Source organism: Neodiprion lecontei, chromosome 3 (genome assembly GCF_021901455.1).
Source record: "Neodiprion lecontei isolate iyNeoLeco1 chromosome 3, iyNeoLeco1.1, whole genome shotgun sequence".
NCBI classification, from domain to species: Eukaryota; Metazoa; Arthropoda; class Insecta; order Hymenoptera; family Diprionidae; genus Neodiprion; species Neodiprion lecontei.
Window position 1 is genome coordinate 1,199,262 of NC_060262.1, and position 23,685 is coordinate 1,222,946.

The 23,685-nt window shown below is 37.6% G+C and overlaps 1 protein-coding gene across 16 annotated transcripts; it reads left to right on the top strand.

Annotated features, from left to right (window-relative positions):
- Positions 1–124: 124 nt before the first annotated feature.
- Positions 125–17,913, top strand: LOC107224622 (WD repeat-containing protein 7). 16 transcript variants are annotated; one of them, XM_015664749.2, is made up of 25 exons: positions 125–275; positions 901–1,076; positions 1,455–1,687; positions 1,799–1,941; positions 3,906–4,096; positions 4,236–4,381; positions 6,864–6,890; positions 8,576–8,666; positions 8,730–9,141; positions 9,227–9,447; positions 9,534–9,753; positions 10,355–10,469; positions 10,555–10,760; positions 10,854–10,991; positions 11,200–11,268; positions 12,129–12,230; positions 12,802–13,014; positions 13,101–13,365; positions 13,454–13,673; positions 13,763–13,985; positions 14,119–14,456; positions 14,547–14,870; positions 14,969–15,061; positions 15,150–15,347; positions 15,430–17,913. In XM_015664749.2, exons 2-25 carry the CDS (start codon positions 912–914, stop codon positions 15,613–15,615), a joined length of 4,539 nt encoding a protein of 1,512 aa, XP_015520235.1. In that variant the 5' UTR covers positions 125–275; positions 901–911; the 3' UTR covers positions 15,616–17,913. The 16 variants fall into 16 exon arrangements, with proteins under 16 accessions (XP_015520235.1, XP_046589905.1, XP_015520237.1 ...); XM_046733949.1 differs by having other exon boundaries at positions 15,433–17,913; XM_015664751.2 differs by having other exon boundaries at positions 13,763–13,976.
- Positions 17,914–23,685: the final 5,772 nt, after the last annotated feature.

Consider the following 23,685-nt stretch of genomic DNA (forward strand, 5'->3'; position numbering starts at 1 on the left):
TCCTCCACGTCTGTATGCAATGAGGGATTGTCTTGCTCACGCGGTAAAGCAGTTTCTTCCCTTATCCCCGTTCTGTCAAGAGAGCGGAGCAGCGTGAAGCTGCGCGCACGTGGTTCGCGCACACCACACTCAAAACAAATCAGCTGATTGACTTTGCCTAGTCAATTAGAAAATGGACGTTAGTGTGATATCAACGTAGAGAACAGCGTACGGCTCTGTGGGATAAGTGGGCTGTACTCGAGGCGTAACAGTATTCCCGAGGTTCGCTGTTCGCGGTAAGTTGATCGATAATAGTGCCGATCGTCCGACGATAATCGCGGCTCGCTAAAAGAGCCTCGCTGACTCGTGATTCGGAACGATAACATACCCGAGGAACAAAAAAGAGCGAACGTATTTCTCCTGGATCGCGGGGGAGCGGCGGAGCCAGCAGACGTGTTTGCTAAATTGATTTTAATCAGTTCGTGCCAATTGCTGCGACCACGAGCGTTGAAACAGTTTACTACCAGCCTGCGTCAACGTAATTCGGATCTGGAAAGTTGAAAAGATCAGGGAACGTCAGGCTTCGTTCGTCTCGGGATGCGGGAAACGCGACTCTGTGGCAGTGCAGCGGATCGTTTGACAGTTCTATTCTTGTTACGACTCGACTCGTATCGAAACTTCGTATAATTTGCCAATAGCGTATAACGATTATCTTTGCTCGTGACGTCTGACTCTCGTTTTATTATCATAACACTCCGAATGGATTAATAAACGATTCGATTCGTGACGTTCGCTTGACGGGCTCAACTTTACACAGTCGCAATTCCGCCAATTATTCAGGCTAGTTTTATCTGCTGCTTAATTTAGTCACGTCGGCGGTTAAATAGTTAATTACTTTCTATTATTCGCTCCCACGTTTAGGACGTTTCAAGATGACGGCAGGCAACAGTTTGGTCGTACCGATTGTGCTGTGGGGAAGAGTAGCTCCGACTCATTGTATCTCCTGCATATACTTGTCGAGGGATCAGAAAACTCTCGTGACAGGATGCTACGACGGGCAGATATGCTTGTGGCAAGTCGACCCCGAAACTCTGAAGGTAAAATCGAATCTCCGAGTATTGCGTCTTATCATTTTATCCCCGGCCAGTATCAATAATAGTTGTAAATCAGGCCCCTTAGGTGAGTCGTAAATTTTTGCACGCATCCTCCCGACCGTCCTTCATATTCTGTCCCAGTGATGCTGATTAAGACTGTTTGTTCTAACGTAATAATTGATAAGATGGGTAATCATTAAAATCGCAAACAATTTCTCAGGGTTCGGCTGTATTTTTTTCCTGAGACTTGTAGTTTATTAACATTACAACTCATTCGTAACACCAAGAATTTAGAATATTCACCTCGCTATTCAATCCGCGGCTCGATGTGGTGACAGATAACGACGCAGGATTAATGATGATGCTCTTTGATTTATCAAGATGACTCCACGTTGTCTGCTTGTTGGACATACGGCACCGATAATGTGTCTGAGCCGAGCAAGCGTGATAATGGAGCAAAACTATATAGTCAGCAGCAGCGAGAGCGGGGAAATGTGCACCTGGGATTTGATCGATGGAAAGTGTAGGGAAGCTGTCAAGCTCAATAACATTCACACTCAGATGCTTCCTTATGTTTCGGCTGGAGGCGAAGACATCAGGCTATTTTGCTCTGGGTGAGAGACAGAGTGATACCTACTAAGTGTCATAAGATTTCACAACTTTGCAGCTAGTCGTGCGAGTTTTATCTAGAAACCGTTGATCACGCTCTTGCTTCGATGTTTCAGTTATTATCCAGAAGTTTTGGTCATGGATCCCTTCAGCCTGGAAGTTTTGTTCACTCTAAGCTCCCGCGTTAATCCAGATTGGATTAGCGCTTTGCACGTCCTGCGACCGGCCAAACGGAAAGGTCGGTTCCTCGTGCATACAAGTTAGTTACACTTCATCACACATCTATGCTTACCATCCTAACCCGTATTATACTTTACCGATACCTATTTTTGTCTCTATCGGCCTTAGAGGATCTATTTGTTTTCTCAAACTTTCTCGCTGACCTGAGTTACCTGAGGTATAATTTTTCATTGATTTTCCCATGTAACAATCGATCGGCACTTCCTCTATTGTTTTAGTATTTCATCGAGCTTTCCAAGTTTGTCACTCCACGGTCTGATATTTTCGTTTTGTATATCGCTATCAAATCTGTAAATAGTTTTTAAACATTAGAAATATTAATAACTTGTGAATTTAATTTTCTGGTGATATCTTCTTTTTATTTGCAATAAACGTATTTGAGATTATGTATCTTGTTTGAGATAATAGTGCACTCAGCATTTTAGAATCTTGCAGATTATCTGCGGTCAACTTTTTTTGGTAGCACTGCAATACTTAAATCACGAGAAGGTTTGTTAGAAAATTTCATTCACATTGGGAATATCAGACGGAGGCTTGTTCAGTTATATATTTAATGATTTTTCGTTTTGGGTTTCAATTTATTAATTTTTGTATTCTCTTTTGCCTCTTTGAATAACTCGGTTTTAACTGAAAATTTTTTGCAACTTTTAACTTTTTGTTATTTTAAATAATACTACCAGAATATCTTCTTGGGAATTACTTGAAAGCTCTGTTTTTTGTTCAGTGTCAATTTGTTAAACAGGATCTTTGAATTTTATTTTGCTCTGGAAGAGCCGTGCAAACTCATAAATTAATGACTCACGTTCACGTTAATTAATTAGTTTTCAATGAATTAAGGTCAATGTAACAATATTTTACTTATACCGTGCATGTTCTTAATATTATAAATTCTACTGAAGGTTCGATTTAATTGTGTTGTCATGTTACAGCACGTAGAAAATCTGGATACAGGGTGGTTATAGCACATTGGTAGAGACTGTAGTACTTCTTTCATTTTAGCGTCACCGAAGTTTCGGAAGACAAAACAGAAAAGAACATACACTTCTGTCGCTCTATTTCTTATCAGTTTGTTGTATCGGTAGTTGTTGATCTTTGATTTACCAATTACTTTACTTTGATCCTACTTTTATCGATGAGTCTCTTTCAACATCAAGTCTGCTGAATCCTTTTACCCACTAACGCTCTAATCCTCTGTTCATACATCTATCATTTGTGCGATATCTCTAAGCTGTATACGCTCTAACGTAAGTATAAATATTAAACTACATATTATCCTAGGATCAGATTTTTCGTAATAAAATTATCTAATTAGGTATCCCTTGTTTGAACGCATGTTTTACATTTAAAAATTAACTAGGGCAATGTTTATTGCTAAATTTATTAACAACGATTTTAATGCTTTCAAATTAACAAAAAGCCTAGCTAAGATTTCGTAAAAAGTTGTTCAGTTTAACTTCAATTTCATAGGCATGCAAAAATTTTACCATCTCATTATACGCTGCTAATTTGTCACTGCAGAGTTTTAATCTGTGTATTCTTGAGCTTACTCTGCAGCGAGGAGAAATTTTCAATGCGCAGTAAAAAGACTTTATCTATTACCGTAACAGAATAATTGTATTTGGGATGAAAAGCTTTTTAGTTCTTGGTGTTATTTCAGTTAACAGAAATTGCGCGTAATTGGTAATCACTAACTTTTGGACAATAGCATTGTTCCGGAATTTGTACAGTTTTACAGTTGTGTGAATATTAATTGTCTGTAAAACATGAAAGAGCTGACGCTGATCGATCGTTGTGCGTATTTTAAATACATCAATGTTAATTTTCAAGACTGAGAAACGGAATTTGACAAAGTAATTCAAGTCCAGATGTGTCGATAAATGAAATTATCTATACATTTATTCGGCTTTGTTTAATATGCTGCTTTGAATGCTATTTTGTAAAATCTACTATTATCTTACAACAGCTAATTCGTTTTTATTAAAGACGACGTAGTCTTGGCATTGACTACAACGGGGACAGTGAAAGTCTGGACTCTACTGGGCCATGAGAACCGCCACAGCGAGCCGTTGTACGAGCACGAAAGCAAACAAATTCGCTGCCTCAACGCATTGGCGATGACGTGCTGCCCCTATAATCAGAGAACAGTACTGATAGTATGCTCCAAGTATTGGCAGGTGAGACGATCTTGCGACTCATTTTATCATCGTATCAATATTGAAGTTGTAACTATAGGATATTACGGTTTGGTTTGATACCACTTAGAGAAATCAGAATGTAATAACAGTAACATAACAACATCTTACTATGCGTTAGATATTTGACGCCGGAGATTTCTCAGTTCTCTGTTCTGTAACGGCGCCTCGCGGCGAACGCTGGATGGCGGGAGATTTTTTGGCCGCTGACAGGGTCGTTCTTTGGAGTGACGAAGGTCATGGTTATCTCTACAAATTACCCGCCAAGTACGTTTTTCCCATGTAGACGTAAATTATGGTCCAAAAGTAATAGCATCGAGCCAGTTTCTATAAAAATTCTGCTGAAATTAGTTAAATTTCACATTTCATTAGCAATTTCACAGGGTTTAGTGATTGTCTGATATCACATTGCCAGGTAATAATGATTTTCAAATTATTTTCTTCAAAAAATGTATGCAACGTTATTTTCAAAATACTTAAATTTATTCTTTATAACAAATTATACGAAATGGGAATAATTTTAATCATTTTTAAGACGTCGACTGCAATTTAGATCTTTGAGTTAAAGTGTGAAATGTAGATTTGATGAAATGTGTGAGAGTAAATTATAAAATCAGCGATATAGACTATCTATGTAAGATGTGCACTAAATTTTCGTTAGATAAAAATCGTGTCATTCAGTATGGCCTGCGACACCGTGATAGATGATTACAATTGCATTTGATTTACTGTGTTATTTACAGCAAGACGAATCCCAGAATTTAATGTTACCTTCAAATTTTGACTTTTCATTAAATTCGGTACCGCTGTCGAGTAGTAAGAAATATACACCATATGTGACGTTCAATCAAATTGTTTTCTACAGTTTTAATCTTTTACCAATAAGGTGCATCGCGCATGAATGTTTTTAAGATATGTATATCTTATGGCCCTGCAACTTATTTATTTATTTCATACCACTGGAACAAATATATAGGACACACGGTTCAAAGTATACTTCCTGACGGGAGTACTATAAGAAAGCTCTCGAATTCAGGAGTGGACTTAGAAACTAGTTTATTGCTAAACATAAAAGTATTTATTCATTATAAAATTATTTAACAGTTTATCTTTTCGCGAACAGCAAAGTCATAGAAAAAACAAAATATGCCATTTCAATTGATTCAAAAAAAATTTATAGCAATTTTTTTTTTCCTCTACTTATATTTAGTTCATTCCGTGTAATATTTTATAATCCATTGTTTCGGTTTTTTCTTAATAGTATGCAATTTTCTACTTTGGAAAATTTTAAATTTTTCTTCCTTCTCCGCCAACAAATTAAAAAACCCTTATTGTTATGTACTTATAACTTATTTTTGAGTGCGTATATTAAAACTCTTGGCATCAAAGTCACAAGTGCATGTTGATTGACTGAGATATGGTAACATTCATTCATTTATTTATTTATTTATTTATTTTCTCTATTTCACACATACGTAGAGAATCGCAATTTTTATACAATGTAAGACTATGCAAATTATACCAGATTTGTTGTGTGGAATGTTCCAAAAACTAGTATAGCGCTTTAATTAGAAAGTTTGTCATATCATATCAGCATTTCTGATTACAGTATGATTCCAATCATGTAGTCAACAGTTATTTATATCACTATTGTATCGCAATCCTGGATTGGACTGTCCAAATGGAAATAGCATGTAGCTTAAATTTACCTTCGTGTATCAATATATATTTTAGTGCATTTACTTTACAGTTCCACATTTTACATTTTACTCTTTACACGTTACATTGAAATATATATTCCACATTCAAGTAACAAGGTCTAATTTGCTGTTGCTACTTTATTTATTTTATTTACAGCTAGGATACAATAATAATAATATTAATAATAATACATGAATGAAAAATTTACGGTATAATTGATTGGTTACATTTATATTTAAGGAGTTGGAATAGTTTCAAATCACACACAACTAGCTGAAATTAGTTTGCAGTTTTTTTTTCCTTTATTGGTTTTATTTTGGTCTCAAAAAATAGCAACACTTTACAGGCACCTGCAAGCAAAGCACTGTTTTACGTTATCTTTTTTCAATGAATTCATTCGATACAGTTTGTGGCAGGTATTGCGAACCTTGTAAAAGATACAATTTCTCCTTTCTCGCTACAAATTTTCACGGGTTAACGAGCTCTCAAAACGGCCGAAGACAGTTCATTCACAGAGTCCGTAGAGTACGCATTTGTTGGAAAGCAAGTAGTTTTTCGACATGGTTTAGACAAACCGAGTGAGATTCGGCTCTTGTACTAACAGTTTTTATTTGATTCTCACTTAAATGAAGCTACATCTTGACAGTACTATCGCGTTTTAACGAGGAATTGTCAACGAAACATAAGCAAATTACAGTTTATCAATCATAATTAATCTCTAAGCGAGCTTTCGTTTTGCATAAAAACGTTCACGATTTGTTATATTTGTGCAGATTATGTGGCGACAAATTTCGTCAATGTCATTTTTATTTTTTTTTTCGAAGCGTTACTATCTATACCCTAACTTTATTTTTGTTTGTATTGTCGAATATCTTTTATCTCTGGATTTTTTTTTTCTTCTTCGACAATTGTTTTCACAAATTTATCAATTCACCGTTTACAAATCGTTACTGCACATTGATTAACACATTTATCTGTTTGATGGTGATGTTTCGTCTTACATAACATACCCTCTACCACATACTACGAGAGATCCGGTCTGTTCTAGCAAGCTGAAGGGCAAGGCTCTCAGCAGGTAACGCGAAAATATATTTTACCTTATTCATATTCATATACGTATATCTCAATTTTTTTTTTTTTAATTCTTTATATTTATTCATATTGATCACGCTTAGATATATTTTCTATATCACAATCATACAGACTTCAGTGTGCCTTTTGTTCATCATTTCTGCCTATACGTACAATACATATTTGTATTTATATGTATACTAACGAGCGGCTAAACAATAATTTGAATTCCATCTTACAAGCCTCATTAACTTCAACTTCTTGCGTCCTGATAATTTTTTATAACTGTTCAAACAATCCAGGTAACGCATGAGTTATTATACTTGTCATATAATATCATTCATATCGATAACGATCATAGACAGCACGTTAACTGCAGTTGCCTACAGTGCGAAATCAGCAGTTGGAAGGCATATGTTACTTGCTACCTTCAATTAGTAATCAATTCAGCTTTTTATTAACAAATTTTCATACGCCAGCTCTGTACATGGTTCACGAACCGTAGATTAGTGGCAGATTAGGCAATTCCATTGACTTATCTCATCACAATTTCACTTTATTTACTTCTCAGTACCGCAAGTCATGCTTGCTAATATATTGCTTTTGCTTAAAACTGCTTTCTAGCTATTGAACACAATTCAATCGGTGTAAAAAGTTACATTGATGAAAAATACAAAGTGGTACATTACTACGCACACACGTTGAAAGGTACAGACATCGTTAGCTCTTATTACATTGCCTGGTCTTCTTTCTTACATTCTTAGATATGACAACAAATTCGTAGCTGCAGCAACCGATTGGATCAGAATGATAAATCCTTTTGAATTTCTAATTCAAAGTTGAATTAGAATTTAAAATACGTCTCAAATCGATAGTTGAGTCTTCTCCTAATTTAATACGATTATTATATCTTATACATAGCCCGATGATATTTGTAGAATATGACTAAGTAAAGTCGGATTGTTTTCAGAATAGAGCTGTTTTGGTAAAATTGTTAATTTCGAAGAAATAAGTACTTTGTGCGTCTGTTGTTATTTTTATCAAACAATAGATCGAGCTTTCAGCTATGACGAAATACTGTTCCCAGAACTGGTAGCAACTTCTCGTTCATTACATTCTCATTTCGAGTGAAAAACTGTACACCTTTCAGTCATAAACTTTTTCCGCAGCTTGAAATACAATTTAACTATAATTAACACATGCAATTGACATTAGGTTTGAGATTTGATTATTTTCACTAATTCTAAGACGATTTGATGCTACTAGCTCTGTATTCTTCGCTTTAATGAAATCGATGTTCATACTTTATTTATGACTTCAGCATTTCTTAGCATTAATTTTGGCACATCTGTGTCTTTGCTCTCACACATAAATGTGTATGCAATACAAAGTTATTACGTCTTAATTATAATACTTATGGAATATTTGCAGTAATTGATAATGTTTAAAAATCATGATGTAGGGAATTAAATGCATCTTGCAGACATCAATGATTCTAGCAATTGACCAGTAGCTTCGTGAACAGTAACACTTGACTCTGTTCAACGCAAATATTAATCTGATATCCAGTTAAATGAAAGACGATAGAAAAACAGTATTCCATAATTATTGAGTATATGAAAGCAAATAATCTTATATTTGAATTGGAATTTGCGTTGTCGTAATACGTTTTTTTTCTCGGATCCATAGTAGCGTAGCTGACAACAAGGAGTTTCATACCCCTGCAGCTGAGTGTGATCAACCATATTTGTACTACACTCTGACGCAGCCAGGCGATAAGGTATAAAATTATTCGAACTGTTAATAAGGCAAGAAGGTTCTTATGCCAGAAAATTCATTTCAGCCATTATCGTGTCCTCCGGCGATGCGACTGGTCACAGTTCAGAAGCACAATAAAACTTCGAAATATTTACTCCGAGGCGATAGCGAAGGTGTCGTTGTCTTATGGACACTGCCCGAGATCTCATCTCAACAACTTACGCAAATCAATCAAAAAGATTATAAACCTACCAGTCTACCGCCGACTATAAAGACCAGTCTAACGGCTGCTTGGGAAGCAATGAAACCACCCCCAGTCGGAATTCTTGATCAGTTAGACTCCGGCGATGGTCACGGAATTAAATTGACTTCCAGCATTTACTTGCCGCAGCAAAGTCGGCTTGTTTTGGGCAGAGAAGACGGTAGCATAATCATTGTTCCTGCTACCCAAACCGTTATGCTGCAACTTTTGCACGGCAATCATCAGCAGTACGACGGTTAGTCGCCAAAATCCATTGTCAACGCTACACTGCAGGAAGTATCCTCGATTTACGTCGTTCAAACAATGTATTTTGGTTTTAGACTGGCCACCTCATCAAGTTTTACTCGGACATTCTGGCAGAGTAAATTGCCTGCTGTATCCGCACGGGGCTGCGCCGAGATACGATCGGACGCATTTGGTGTCCGGAGCAGTTGACTTTGCCGTATGCTTGTGGGATTTGTACGCGGGTACACTGATCCATCGCTTCTGTGTTCATGCTGGAGAAATTACTCAGCTAATGGTGCCTCCCGACAACTGCAGTGTGCGTAATTCAGCCGTTCACAATGTATTTGTTAATCAACGGACGGCGTAATACCTTTCGACTAATCGAACCAACTTATTCTGTAGCCTCGACTACAAAAATGTGTCTGCAGCGTTGCCTCGGACCACAGCGTTACGCTGCTCTCCCTGGCTGAGAGGAAATGCGTTGTTCTAGCTTCAAGGCACTTGTTCCCTGTCGTTACGATAAAGTGGCGTCCACTCGACGACTTCATGATCGTCGGGTGTTCCGACGGTGCCGTTTACGTCTGGCAAATGGAAACTGGACATTTGGACAGAGTTTTACATGGTAAGACTGGTAGTGTCGTACTACACTCGTGAGACAAATTAACGCTCCCCGTTTTTGACCGAAAAAAGGTCCAATTTTGAAACACCATAACTTTGCATAAATTGTTATTAGATGGTTGAATCAAAAACAATTTTGAAGCTAAGAATTTTTATATGTACTTTTTCTCGAGTAATCCTACATCCTATCTTTAAATCCACTCATGTCAAATTTGTTGTCAAAGTTGAACCTTCAACTTTGCGCGATCATATTCGATGAACAGAATTTTTGTTTAGATTTTTAAGACAGCCATTTTGTAGCTTGGAATTTTCCCTTCGACATTTTTTTTCTTAAAATTCTGTCTGCGATTTTTTCTTGTCAAGTAGTCCAATATCAATAGAAATAGTGTCTGAAAAAGTTTTATTCTGTGTAACAAGTGAATTTTGATTTAACCTTCTACTTGCAATCCACGCAAAGTTACAGCGTTTCAAGATTGGACCTTATTTAGTCAAAAACGTGAAAGCCCATTCATTTCTTCTTCCACAAGAGTATACAGATATGAAAAAAGATGGTATACATTATTTGGAAAATGATAAAAAAAAATTTTTAAAAAACATTCCATCAGGTATAATTGCCGAGGAGGTCCTTTATGCTTGCGACGAAAATACCATAGCAGCTACCGGAGGCACTGCAGCTGGAGGTGAACTGGGACTGGCAAATCCAGCCGTGCATTTCTTCCGGTAAATACAAAACGTCTCGTCGTTAAATTTACTTTCACCTATACCCATTCGCGCTAACCTGAATCGAAACGGCTTATTACTACAGGGGTCTGCGGCACCGGAATCTTTCGGCAATTAGACACGCTACTCAACGTGGATTACATCAGTTGCAACAGCTTCACGGAGGCGCTGGAAGCGATCATGGTAATCAGATAAAGGCAAAGGGTGCGCCGCTGATGATACAGGGACTCAGGACGAACCCAAAGGATCCTGAGAGCCACATACTCTTCTTTGACATCGAGGCACTCATTGGTGAGAAATTTCTTCCCTTAATCAATGTTGTTCATTCCGATCACGTGGTTGTCTACTAATTATTATCAAAGAAATATCTTTACCGTCGTTCAGTGCAACTGTTGAGCGACGAGTACGGATCCATGTCACCCGGATCACTCGAGGCTCAGGGTCTGATATCTGCGGCTGAATACCACAAGGTTGCCGCTCTTACGCAGTCAGCTAGTCCAGATGCTCACAAAAAAATAGCTGGTATGTCTTCCAAGAGTTCGATAAATTCTCGTTTCTGTCCTGGCGTTGTGTAATTAATCATTATTGAATGGTAGTGGGTTATTAAAAATAACACTTGATGAAGGTCCAATTTGCGAATTTCGAACAACAGTAGAGACCGGTGTATATTATTGAATAACAATACGAATTTTCTCAAATCTTTATGAACGTTGAAACTAATGGTTTGTAGATTTTTTCGGCCGTGTCAAGGATAAGGCCGGAGACGTTGAAAGAATTCTCAAGGAAAAGGATCGACACGGTACCGTTTACTGTTGTGTACTTTGTTTTAGCATTTGTCAATGAATCACTTATTTTTTTATTTCATATTATTATCGCTATTATTGTTTCTCTTGTTGTTGTTGTTATTATTACTATCATCATTGATATAGCACCGCTTTTGAACTACAATAGTTATTATTTGCACGGCCTTTAATCATTTTTTGTTTGTCGCTTTTATCGAACAGCTTGTGCAATCGTTGTCGTTGATTAAATATCTAATACTGTTTGAAAAATCAACGATATTAATGTCAATGAACAATTTTCACTTAGTTATATCTTCTCTATTTCAGCAAGACTGAACATGAAAATAGAGATCACTAATCTGCAGCTACTTGCGCTCGTTATTCACCCGCTTTTATTTACGTCAACTGTGTGTGCGCGCGATAGACTATAAAACGAGCAACTTTACTAAAGGACGGCAGCAATTTTAATCTTAATTTTTTTTTCAGAACTAATGAAATATTGCAAAGTACACACGTTTACGAACACCCCAACACAGAGTGATGAAACAATTCGTTGTCTGCCTAATAATAATCATTTCACCTTTATTTAGCAGTAATGATTTTTCTATCCGTTTCTTCGAGATCGCTACTTTGATTTATGTGAGCAAACTAGATGTGATTGTCCGATGTATTTGATACCGATGTTTGTCATATTTATTTCCACTAAATAGTTTTATTTTAATGCTTTCTCTAGGTTGATACGTAGATCTTGCGTAGGCTCGTTTTGTCGCCGTTTGATATCTAGCTCCAGTTCACTTGGCAATGCGCTTGCACCAAATAAATGTACATATTTATAATACGACAATGTTGTCTACAGAATAAGTATCTCTTTCTCTAGGTATATTGGCTAAAATGAAGGAGGGCGCCGAAAACGTCCAGACTAAGTTGCAGGCCAAGGTTGAAAGCGTTGGTTTAAAGCCGTCCACTCTTGACGGCAAAGGTTAGCGCAAACCTCCCCAGCGTAAACTGCAAGATTATTCGTTACTGCGCATGGATTTTTACTTTATTATTATTATTCCTTTTTTTTCTCTTATTTCGGACTTTACATTTGCGAGTTTTAATCTATCCACATAAATTCCATTTCTCACAGCTTTTAATCGAGTGTAATTTTATAATTTTTCTACCTTTCTGCTCTACCACTTCACCTTGTATTATAGCTCCAGATCCACGGTTTCCATTGAGCTGATTTTTTTTACAACTAATGTGCGATTGCGAGAACATTGCGACCGATAAATGAAAAGACATATTTTTATTTTATTACGCTATGCACTATTGGTAATTCGAACCACGCATCATATGTTTTTCTCATTATTTTCATGCTTCACTCCAGTCAGCAATGAGTTTGACGAAAAACTGATAATGTTCAGCCATTCATTTTTTCTTTTTATTCTCTCTAAAACATTGTTTTCTTATTGAGTATTTATTTATTTATTTATTTGTAATTTTTCAATTACACCGTAAAGAAATATTTTCTGCTGATATTTTATTAAAGAATCAATGTTTTTGCTCAGGTGAGGGTTGGAATAACAATGATTTACCGAAAAACAGTTTGAAGAGAAACGGAGCTTTCAGCGAGCCAAACGCTGCAATGGAAGTAGCTCAGTTACTGCTCAGCCTTCTTCACGCTTGGGGAATGGATCCTGATCTGGACAGAGTGTGCGAAGGAAAATTGGGTCTGCTCAGGCCCATGGTACCCGTTTCATTCGGCGTTTTATCCAAAGGAGGTTTGTAATGGTCGATAACTCAATTACGCAATATTCGCAGATTTGAAACACCGTGCAATTTAAACCACCATCATTATATTTCACAGGATACATGTCTCTGCTACTTCCAACCTGGCAAACTCAGTTGGAGCCAGCTGGTGAGCCTGCGACTCAATTAGAACAACGTTTGCCGGTTGAATTGGTGAGGCAAGAGCGCCTCACAAGAGCTTTCACCGCTCGAGCTCACTGGGAATTGTCTACAACTTTGACAAGTAATCATCTGCTCGCTGTCGTATCACTGGCAAACACCCTAATGTCCATGAACAATGCTACGTTTGTTCCCGAACAGGAAAGAAATCGTAAATTGCATAGGTGAATAACAGTACTTGATTCTGCATAACGATACTTGGTGAATGGTTAACTCATTGTCCACAATTTGCCAATCTTCCTTTTATTACAGACCGGGAAACAGAGTTGCAGTGAGCTGGAACAAAGCGGAGGAGGAAAACGAAGAAATGTACACCGTTCAGCAGGCTCAAATCAAACAAGGCTGGTCGCTTCTTGCTACTCTACATTGCGTTCTTTTACCTGATAAAGTTGCAGCCCAGGGAGGAGCGAAGAGCTTCAAGCGACCCCAAGTCGAAATGATGGCTAGACGATGGCAACACCAATGTCTGGAGGTGTGTAGATTGTATATTTACACTTACAATTCCGCTTGGGTTCAGGAATTAATTTTATTGTTTTCTTATAATCTTCAATTATTCTTCAGGTCAGAGAAGCGGCTCAGGCTCTTTTATTGGCAGAACTTGGCAGGATGGGGCCAAAAGGCAGAAAGGCACTTGTGGACAATTGGTCACAATATTTACCCCAGTACAGTACACAAGAACCCATTGCCCCACAGTCCCAAAACCACAGCCCTCCACCAGGCAGCCCAGTTCCTACGATAGAACAACAACAGGAAGAGGAAGAAGAGGATGAAGAAGGTGCGGAAGGTACAATTTACACCCAACTTGCTACAGTACAGACATATTTGTACCGTGTATTAGAATGTGTCAGACTTTTTAAGAACGGATATTTGTTCAGAAGTACTAAAAATATGAATATCCGAATTACTTCTTTTTCCAGAATTAAGTATAGCGAGAAAACCGTCGAGCATAGCGGAGCTGAAGCAAAAACAGACAACGGCAGTTGTACTGCTCGGTGTGATTGGGGCGGAGTTCGGACAGGATGTGACTAACGCCAGAGAACGAAGAGACAGTGAGCAAAGACGAAAGAGTTCTGTGGTCGAGGGATTCGGAATTGGGAATAACAATCTTGCCCGGCATACAAGCATGGCTCTGACGCATTTACTCCACGCGCCTCATTCCTCGAAACTACCGATGCACACAGCCTTGCGCAGAGCTGCGATAGACCTCATCGGCCGCGGCTTCACGGTCTGGGAGCCATACCTCGATGTTTCGAAGGTGAATTTCGACGCGAGATAAAAGTTTCTTGTTAAGATCGTCGAAGGATGAAGTGCAACAGTTTGTTATGCGTTTTTTAATTTTCGTCAGGTCCTGCTTGGGCTCCTAGAAATGTGTTGCGATGCCGACAAGCTAGTGCCCAGTATGACTTACGGCTTACCGCTAACGCCTCAAGCTGACAGCTGCAGAACCGCGAGGCACGCTTTGATGCTGATAGCAACGGCCAGACCAGCCGCATTTATCACAACTATGGCGAGAGAAGTTGCGCGATTTAATACTCTCCAGCAAAACGCACAGACGTTGAATGTCAATCTCGCTGCAAGCGTACTCGCCAGAGCCAAGCCTGAAATACTGAGAATAGTTGAACAATTGATTGACAAAATGCAGAGTGAAATGAGCGATTTACTGGTTGAGGTGAGATATTTAACCTTTCAATTATAGCTATTATACGAAACATTGTGTTTTTTTAAAATCATATTTCATCGCTACTTGGTTCTTCATACTATCTTCAGGTCATGGACATCATACTCCATTGTCTCGATCCTGGTCATCTTAAAATGAAACCACTGAACGACGTATTTCCTGCTGTCTGTAGGTTTAATCAAGTGAGTGTGGAAAAAAAGGTTTCATTTGCTCCAATTGATAAGTAAAATTTGTAAATTGTACTTACCAGATGAAAATATTTATTAAAAGGTAAGCCATTGTCCGACGACTCGGCGGATAGCAGTCGGAGGTCGAGGAGGGCAATTGGCGCTCTATGAACTACGAGGAAATGTAAAATGCCAAACGGTTACTGCTCATCAAGCCCCTGTAACTGCGCTGGCATTTTCGCCCGAGGGGAAATTTTTAGTTAGTTATTCATGTTCGGAAAACAAGCTGTGCTTTTGGCAGGTAACTGTCTTAAAATAAATTGTGTATATTATTCTTAAACTTATTTCACCGACTTCAACTGACTTTGTTTGTCTTTATCTAGCAGACAAGCAGCGGGATGTTCGGACTAGGAAATTCTCAAACCCGTTGCATCAAGTCGTACAGCACAGCACCTATCAATGATGTTTCACGTTTGAATCCAATGCGGCTGGCCCGTTTAATATGGATAAATAATCGTACCGTCACGTTAATGTTAGCCGATGGCTCGGAAACACGATTCAATGTTTAATTGATTGGAATTTTTCGTTGAGGTTGAGATCGAAATGTGACCATGCAGTAGTTACTCAAGCCGGAGGTATTAATCAGACCTTTCTTGTAAGTAGCATGCTTCGACACATCACTGCTGATTATCGCTGTAAGTTACATTGCGCCGTTACATATTCAACGATCATAATACGCGGTTTTGTTCCGTTTTTAAACGCACCCGATCAATTCCAATCCGCATTTTAATTGTTAATTAATTATTTAAATAAGCAGTATGAGTTGCACAAATCTTTTATTTTTTTCTATGTTTTAAACAAAAGAAATCCTACCATGCATGTTGTTATTTATTTTGTATTGAGCTTCAACATCCTCCGGCTTGATACATTGAGCCTAAACTGAGGTGAGTTATATTCGAAAATGAAGAGATAAACTATAAATTATTATCAGTTCAAGGTTTTTGAGAAAGTATCTCCTCGTTTCACAAAAGTAGCTGGGTAACAGTATTACTATCGTCTTCATAGTTCAACTTTTTGATTATCGCACATTCGTGGCTAACAATAAAATGCAAATAAAAAATAAAAAAAAAAGAATGGAGAAAATTGACTAATGAATGATACGGTGAGACCTCGGTAGGGTATAGTAATTGAAACTAAATAGTCAAGACTGAAATCAAACGCTTACCCGCCTGAGAATTGTAAAATGATGTGTATAAATCAATAGAAATCTTTCCACAAACTTTGAAACGACAATAGTTCTTCATTTTTAATCATTTGTAATAAAAGTATTAATCAGCCTCATCGTGAAAGTATATACCAAAATAACCGCCCAAGGATATAAATGTATATATTATATATTTCATAATCTAATTAGTTAATTAAATTTATCTATTTATTTCGGTGATTATAGTTCATGTCTTAAGCTATAATTTGGAATAGAATAATTGAAATCCCAGATTCTTAACGCAAGGTCGTCGATTAATAAGGCTAAAAGCAACATTAAGAAAAAAAGAAAAATTTGAAAAAAAAAAATTTGTTCAGGATCAAACTACTAATATTAGAGAACAGATAGTGATAGCGATATTTTTTTTTCATAAAGGATTTAATTCGCAACCGATATACAACAATATGATAACACTGTACATAGTGATACTTAACTTATAGAAAGAGTTGAAATTTCTGCAATCACTAGTCTATTTCTTTTCTGTTCTATTTCTTCAGTTCCATACGTCTTTGTTGAGAATTACCAAAAAAAAAGTAATCACCTAATAATTTTTTATATTCACGTTATCGGTTTGACATAAAGATTTGATTGAAAACAAACCGTCGTCAAACGCATAAATTTAATCTTGAGTCAGGATTGTATTTGAATGTTTTCAAATATGCTAAATATACTATAAAAATTATTCTGAAATAATCAGATCCAAACGCCGACATTGCAGAGCATCTAAACACACACACACACACACACATATACACAGAGTAAAAGCGTACAAATCCCAACAATATTCAGTTTTTAATATGGTAAATCATGTGGTTCAGTATCACATCCAGGTTGTAACTTATACGCTAAGTATAATTACGCAGCGGAAAGTCCCCTATAATACTGGCATAAGTTTTCTAAAATTTGTGCGCATTTTGTTTGGCCAACTTTCTGTAAAAGTACTTATTAGCAATTAATTGCACGTCATTCTATGCGTATTGAATTTAACGGCGAGAACAATGTATAGGGTAATTAAATCGCCTTTAAAAATGTTGGCGGTGTATCGCGTAGTGCAAATTTACAGACCGTTGAATAGTCTTTTATAAGATTTTTTCGTTAATTTATTGATAGCTTTATTTAATCCATCTCACCTGGAGCCCCATGCATGAAATAGTATTACATTTCAAAACTCTTAAATTAATTGCCATGAATAACAATTTATTGTTTATAATAAATGTAACGACGAAAGCTAATATGTTAGTACATTGCGGTAATCAATTCAAATGCATAGATATTCTTTGTCTTCGATGGTTACATTTATTAAATCAATAATAGATATGAAATGAAATTTGTTACATATTATTCCATGTTCTAACATTTTTTTCTTGCGAATCGTATGGTTTTTAAATCGCAGATTATTTGAAGTGCGTATAATATTGTGATAATCTCCGAAACCGTACGCCAGATTCTTATGATTGTTGCTGCAGTAATAATAAGTATACGCACTTTAATTGTAGAGAACAGAAATACGAAGAAAAGAATGAGAGAACAAAAATTTCCGGAATAATATATCATGGAACAAACTGTATTGTTGATATCATAATATATTGAATGTATTTGATGAGTCGATTTATTATCACTGTAATTCTATATGAAATAATATTCTTAATTATATTGAAAGGAAGAAAAGTTGAAAAAAAATACGTAATATTGATGGAATTATAAATGTATGTATGCTCAGAGAAGGTGTTATGTATGATATATTTCAATCTTGTTATTGTCAAAAAATGAAGAAAAGAAAACAGCCGACTGAGGTAACTTAATTAATTTATCGTTCATCCATCGTTCCATCTTCCTTGGTCATACCAATAATATTATTTTAGTTGTTTCACAATTCTAGAAATTTAATTTATAGACACTTTTATTGATTATTTTATAAAATTATTAAACATTAAGTATACCAATTACTTCTAAATTAACCGCGAGAAAACGGTAAAGAAGATTTCATATTGTAATTCTTCACCGTCTGTTGTTCAAAAATGGCGGCATAACTTTTCCACGTATGGTATGTAATTTTAGTTAACAATCACAGATGGCGCTTCCGACACGAATGTGGAAATCACCCATGAAGCACGTGCGGCTGCGAAGTTAGCCACTTGACAATCGCAACGTGAAAAAAAAACCTCGTTCGCGTCGGTGGCTACTATTCTGATGATTGTGTGTATTTTAGAATAAGAATATTGTTCAAAAACGATCATAAGCCGTTTCAGTATTCGGCTTTCAATCCAACGAGGAGATTAACGCTCAGAGCGTGGGTAATTATAGGTTTATAACAGATTATGTACCAGACAAAATGCATGAGAGCATCCTTGACGAGCATTCAAATCAATTGTTTACTCCTGCAGTCGATCTGAATGATCTTACGAGTATTATTTATTTAGTTTTCAGTTCGTTAGAACATCTTTTGAAAGTTGTCGAACTATCTGAAAACCTAGCTGCTCATTCATGTGCAACGCAATCGACGTCTGAAAATGTGTAACGGCATATAAGATTGGACAATTGCATGGTATAACGTAGTATTTTTTTTTCTATATTGCCGATAAAGGCGTGAAGTTGGCAAAAATTTTCACTCATCAGCGACAGATTAAACCAGTCGAAGGCCTGTCCGATACACGGCAGAGTTCAGAGCCGATGTTGATTCTCAGATGTTTGGTTGTGTTTGCACGATAAAGTAAGTGGACAAAGTTTCGACAACAGTTTTCGTTGTCAAAGTCCTCGCCACTCATGAATCGGTCAAAACCGTCGCGATATCCGATTCTTAGCGCAGTTCAGATTAGATCCGGTCGTGAACGGATCGTAATCGCATAAACTTCGGTCCTATGAACGTGGATTCAGTCTAATTTTGCCGGCCCAAAGCGGGGAACCGTTTACGTAGCTTGTGCGATCAAACAGCAGCTGTGTTTTCGTTCGAGTTAAGGAGTTGTAAACATCCGACTAATTATTACGCGAGCAGTTGTGTTCGGTATTCGACGATCTTTGCAATAGATTGAATTTGTTTTCTTTTGATCGTGCAAATTCCAAAATCGAGTATCATAGCTTTCGAATTAATCTTGTTTGGAACGCGATCGTTTTGTGTGGAAGTATTTTCCAGGTATTGTGACGTCACGTGATAAACAAGTGACGGACTATCGTCGTTGGACCAGCGGCCATCTTGAGAACATATCGCGAGTTAATCAGTTTTTCGCGACGCGACAATCAATCGTGTGCTAATTGCTCGCGGTATACGATGTGCGGCTTTAAAATTGAACGAATGTGCCAAGTGTACGTGGATACGTCGGTTCGTGTTAGTGTTTGTAACGTGTAGAGACAGTGACGCGTTCCAGTCGACGTAAATCACCGGATTTCGGCGTCGTCCCGTTCGATTTTCTGTTTTCATCACAATTGCGTGATGGACGCGAGTGAATTCGGGGAAGATCGTGTCAGTGTGGCAAACGTCGTTGATTCGAAGTTACAGGTTAGAGTCTTTTCACTTTATTATATACATTTATATCCATGTAACAACGGCAAACGTATATAAACTAGCCCTGTGAAAACTTTCACGACTTCATTTATACAACAATGTGTTTACTAAATTACAGTGAACAGTGAAACGCGGAAGAATTCGCGGAAGGATTCACGGAAGATTCTCGAAGCCGACGATCAGCCGAAGCCGAGGGGATGCAACGATGGGTGAGTCGCATAATTTTGAAAAATTGCCGTCTAACATTCTCTCTTCTTTTCTGTCGTGGGTGGCGTGACGACAAAATTTCCGTATGTAATATGTACAACATTTTATGATAGCGTTTGTTGAACTCATAAGATTTAAACTGCAAAGGGCATCGCTTACGATCTCCTCCCCTAATTGTAAGTTCTTCCGCAGACGCGAGATAATTGCAGTTTCATTGTTATTTTCTTTGTTCCAAAAAAGGGGAAAAAATATATCTATAGAAATCGGTGAGTTTAGTTAGCGATGTTCAATTGAACGGTGCGCATAAATGTATATCTTAGAAATTCATAGAGACTGAAAACGTGCTTCATAGTCAACTTGCGAAAAAATGTCGTGCGCTTAGATATTTTGCGAGTTGTTCATTTCGGATTCATCTACCGCGATTCGGTGACTATTTAAACGTATTCTGAATTACGCTGCATGCAATTCATGCACTTGCTACACTTTATCTACAGCTGCGTCGAACAATCGCAGTCCGTTTATATTCACACTTGGGTACGTTTTACTTTTAAATTTTCTCATCAAAGTTTTAAAATTGATTATACACGGGATGTGATTATCGCTCTTAATTGCTTATAAATGGATTCGTTTTATACATTGAATATTATTTTAAATCGCAAATCGAGGGGGTAGTTGCGTCCAAAGACGTAACGTAGAAGACAATTACCGGCAATCAGCTTTACTCCTTTTTACTCCACTTTTTCTATCTTGTACGGCTATCAGGACCATTCTGCTCTTTGCATTTTCCTCTTGAAACACTTTTTCCGTTTTTTTCGGTGTCCTTAGAGTTTCAGTTTTGCAGCTTCATTTCGCGACGCGTTAGAACATAACAAAATAGAATCCACACCAATTTCGTCACGGACTTCACCGTTTATCAATCCCAAAGTATGAAAAGGTACTAATTTAACCTTGTTTAATCATTTCTTACGCGGGTTGTTTTCTTTCCTTTTCTTTTTTTGTTTTATTTTCTAGCTGCTGTATTATTTTATAATACATGTTGCCTGGGTGTGCGTATACAATGTATACATGTCGGTATACCTATACATATATGCCTATACGTCCGAAGTGATGTACAATGAAGCGACGAGAGATAGTTTTTTCAATGAATTTACGGTAAAGCAAAGTTATTCCGGATTCAACGTGTTATTCGTTCCGCGCGTCAATATTTGACTCATACTGCATTAATGTGAATGGGAAGCGATACAGACGCTGACGAATAGACGCCGCCCGCGGCGCCAAGAGAGCGACCCGCGTACCTGCGTAACGCGAGGAACAAAACACAAGCGCGGTTTAAGAAAATAATACAATTTCCGAAACCGATTTATTCTTCGATATATATATACGACTCACGATCCTCGTATTTAGGTTTTTTTTTTTTTTTTTATCTTCCTTTCCTCATTTCGATTCATTCTTCTTTATCGGCATTCTCCACGCGCGGATTAAACGTTCAATTTGATACCCACGACGCCGTATATGTATAATACATGTATACATGGAAAAGGATAAAAATATCCGAACGTAAAGATCGACAAGTTAATTTTGTCTCATCTTATTCGATTTACTGTTTACAATTATTCGATCTAGATTAGAGTCGGGTCGTTGGTGATTTCACAGTTAAAAATCACCGCGAGAATTATGACGTTTTATCCTAATAATCACAACAATATTACAATAATAATAACAAGAATGCAATTTGAATAACTTCGTTATATTCAAATACGCGTATAACATACTTCAACACCGGTATAATATAGAGACGGGCACGGACGCGGAGAAAAATCTGTTTATAACTAGGCAACAATAATTCGGCGTGGGCGGGTGACTCGCCGCGATGTTTATCGCTTGTTTGCTTAGATAATGGAATATATCCCTGCGCATAGGAGAGGGATTGACCTATCTCCATAGCGGCATCTACGTCTATACACTTTTATATATATATATATATGGATATATAAAAACTCCCAGGCAATATGTATGATAATTTTAACATGCCCACACCTTATAATAACCCCCCCCCCCCCCACTCTATCGCATATTTTGTCTCTTCTTTTAAACTACGCGAGAATGCTTATATAATATTTTAATGTGATTTCTACTACTCGAAGAATGTATCGCGCGATAGATATACACATAGAAGAAACGATCTGTAGATATCCTAAATTGAACTCCGATTGATATTCGGAAATTCGTATACCGCGTAATTATACAAGGCGCTTTTCTTATTTACCGTATCATTTGGTCGTTTCATTTCGTTATTATTACTATCATTATTATACGGGTTCGGATTGCCTAATATCGTTCATGCAAGGGGCGAAGGGGGCTAACTGTGAAGTAACCATCAAGGGCTATTATTAACGATACAAGTCCGCATAATCGCCCTGTCCTCAGGCCCGATGTGCACTCTGCACTCCTCTGTGACCCTTCTCACACGATGCACGCCACCCCGTCTATCTCTTTCTCTCTTGGCCTTTTCATTATTCACGTGTGAATGAAAGCCCGAGTTTCGATTACCCTTCGTGTCGTTTTGCTTCCCCACCGTATGCGTACTATGATTGTAACCCCTTTTAACGTGCAGGTAATAACGCCATTGCCTGCGCATTCACGTAATACGCTGTAATATATCCGTAATGTAATCGGCGTTTGAATTACCACGGAAGGAGTACGTAAGAATAACAGAGAATGTAAGATAGCGAAAATAATGTGTCAGTTTATTTGCTCGAAAATGTGTGGTAAAATAAATGGTCGAAGATGCGAATTTGAAAACTTTTTTCCAATGCAAATGCAGGGATGTAAATTGAATTTCGTCGACGTATATTGCAGACAAAGTCTCTGTTTGACAATTTTTAGCTTTTCCGAGTCTCTCTTGATTATAATTTATAAATTCGAGTTACGACCGCGTGTATGTAACGTATATGCCTCGCAATATGACTATTCGTTTGCTGCGCGCCGCCGCGGGACACCCGAAACGCACTCCGTCTGCATACAAAAATATATCATGTAGGTAGGTAGGTAGGTAGGTACTCGTGATCACCGCAGTCCGCAGCTGAGATGATCGTTTAATGTCTTTATACGGATGTTAGAGATATATGCACTGCGTTTATTATAGGCCCTGAGGGATGCATCGCGCGTACTTACGTGCAATTGATTGTACTCGGTATACGATAACCGGTTGGGTGGTTTATTCAGAGAATGCAAGATAACTCACCGAATCATCGTATATCTGTCAACAAAAGTTGAAACAGGTATAGGTACAGTGTCGCGTTTGGATGCAGATTCCGTTACCGACGCCTCGATGCGCGAACGTTCTGGAAAAAGGTTTGTCTCTTGGCTAATTGTGGATGAATCGTCGGTAACGGAATCTGTAATCAAAACCGGTACCGTATTTCCAACAACAAATGTCATATTCGCGGTCTTTAAGTACAACGGAAAGTCTCAAGCGTAGGTATTACAGTATTAAAAATTCTCGAAAGTAACGAGGTTGTGAAGTTCCTAATTTTTCTTATTCCAACACTACCGGCAAATAGTCATAAACGAATCGCTAGCTCTCGGCCTTTGCCTCGTATCGTTGTGTGGGTAGGTTGTAGATGCATTTACGCCAGGTCACGGCGTTTCATTAAAAGGGAAACGCGA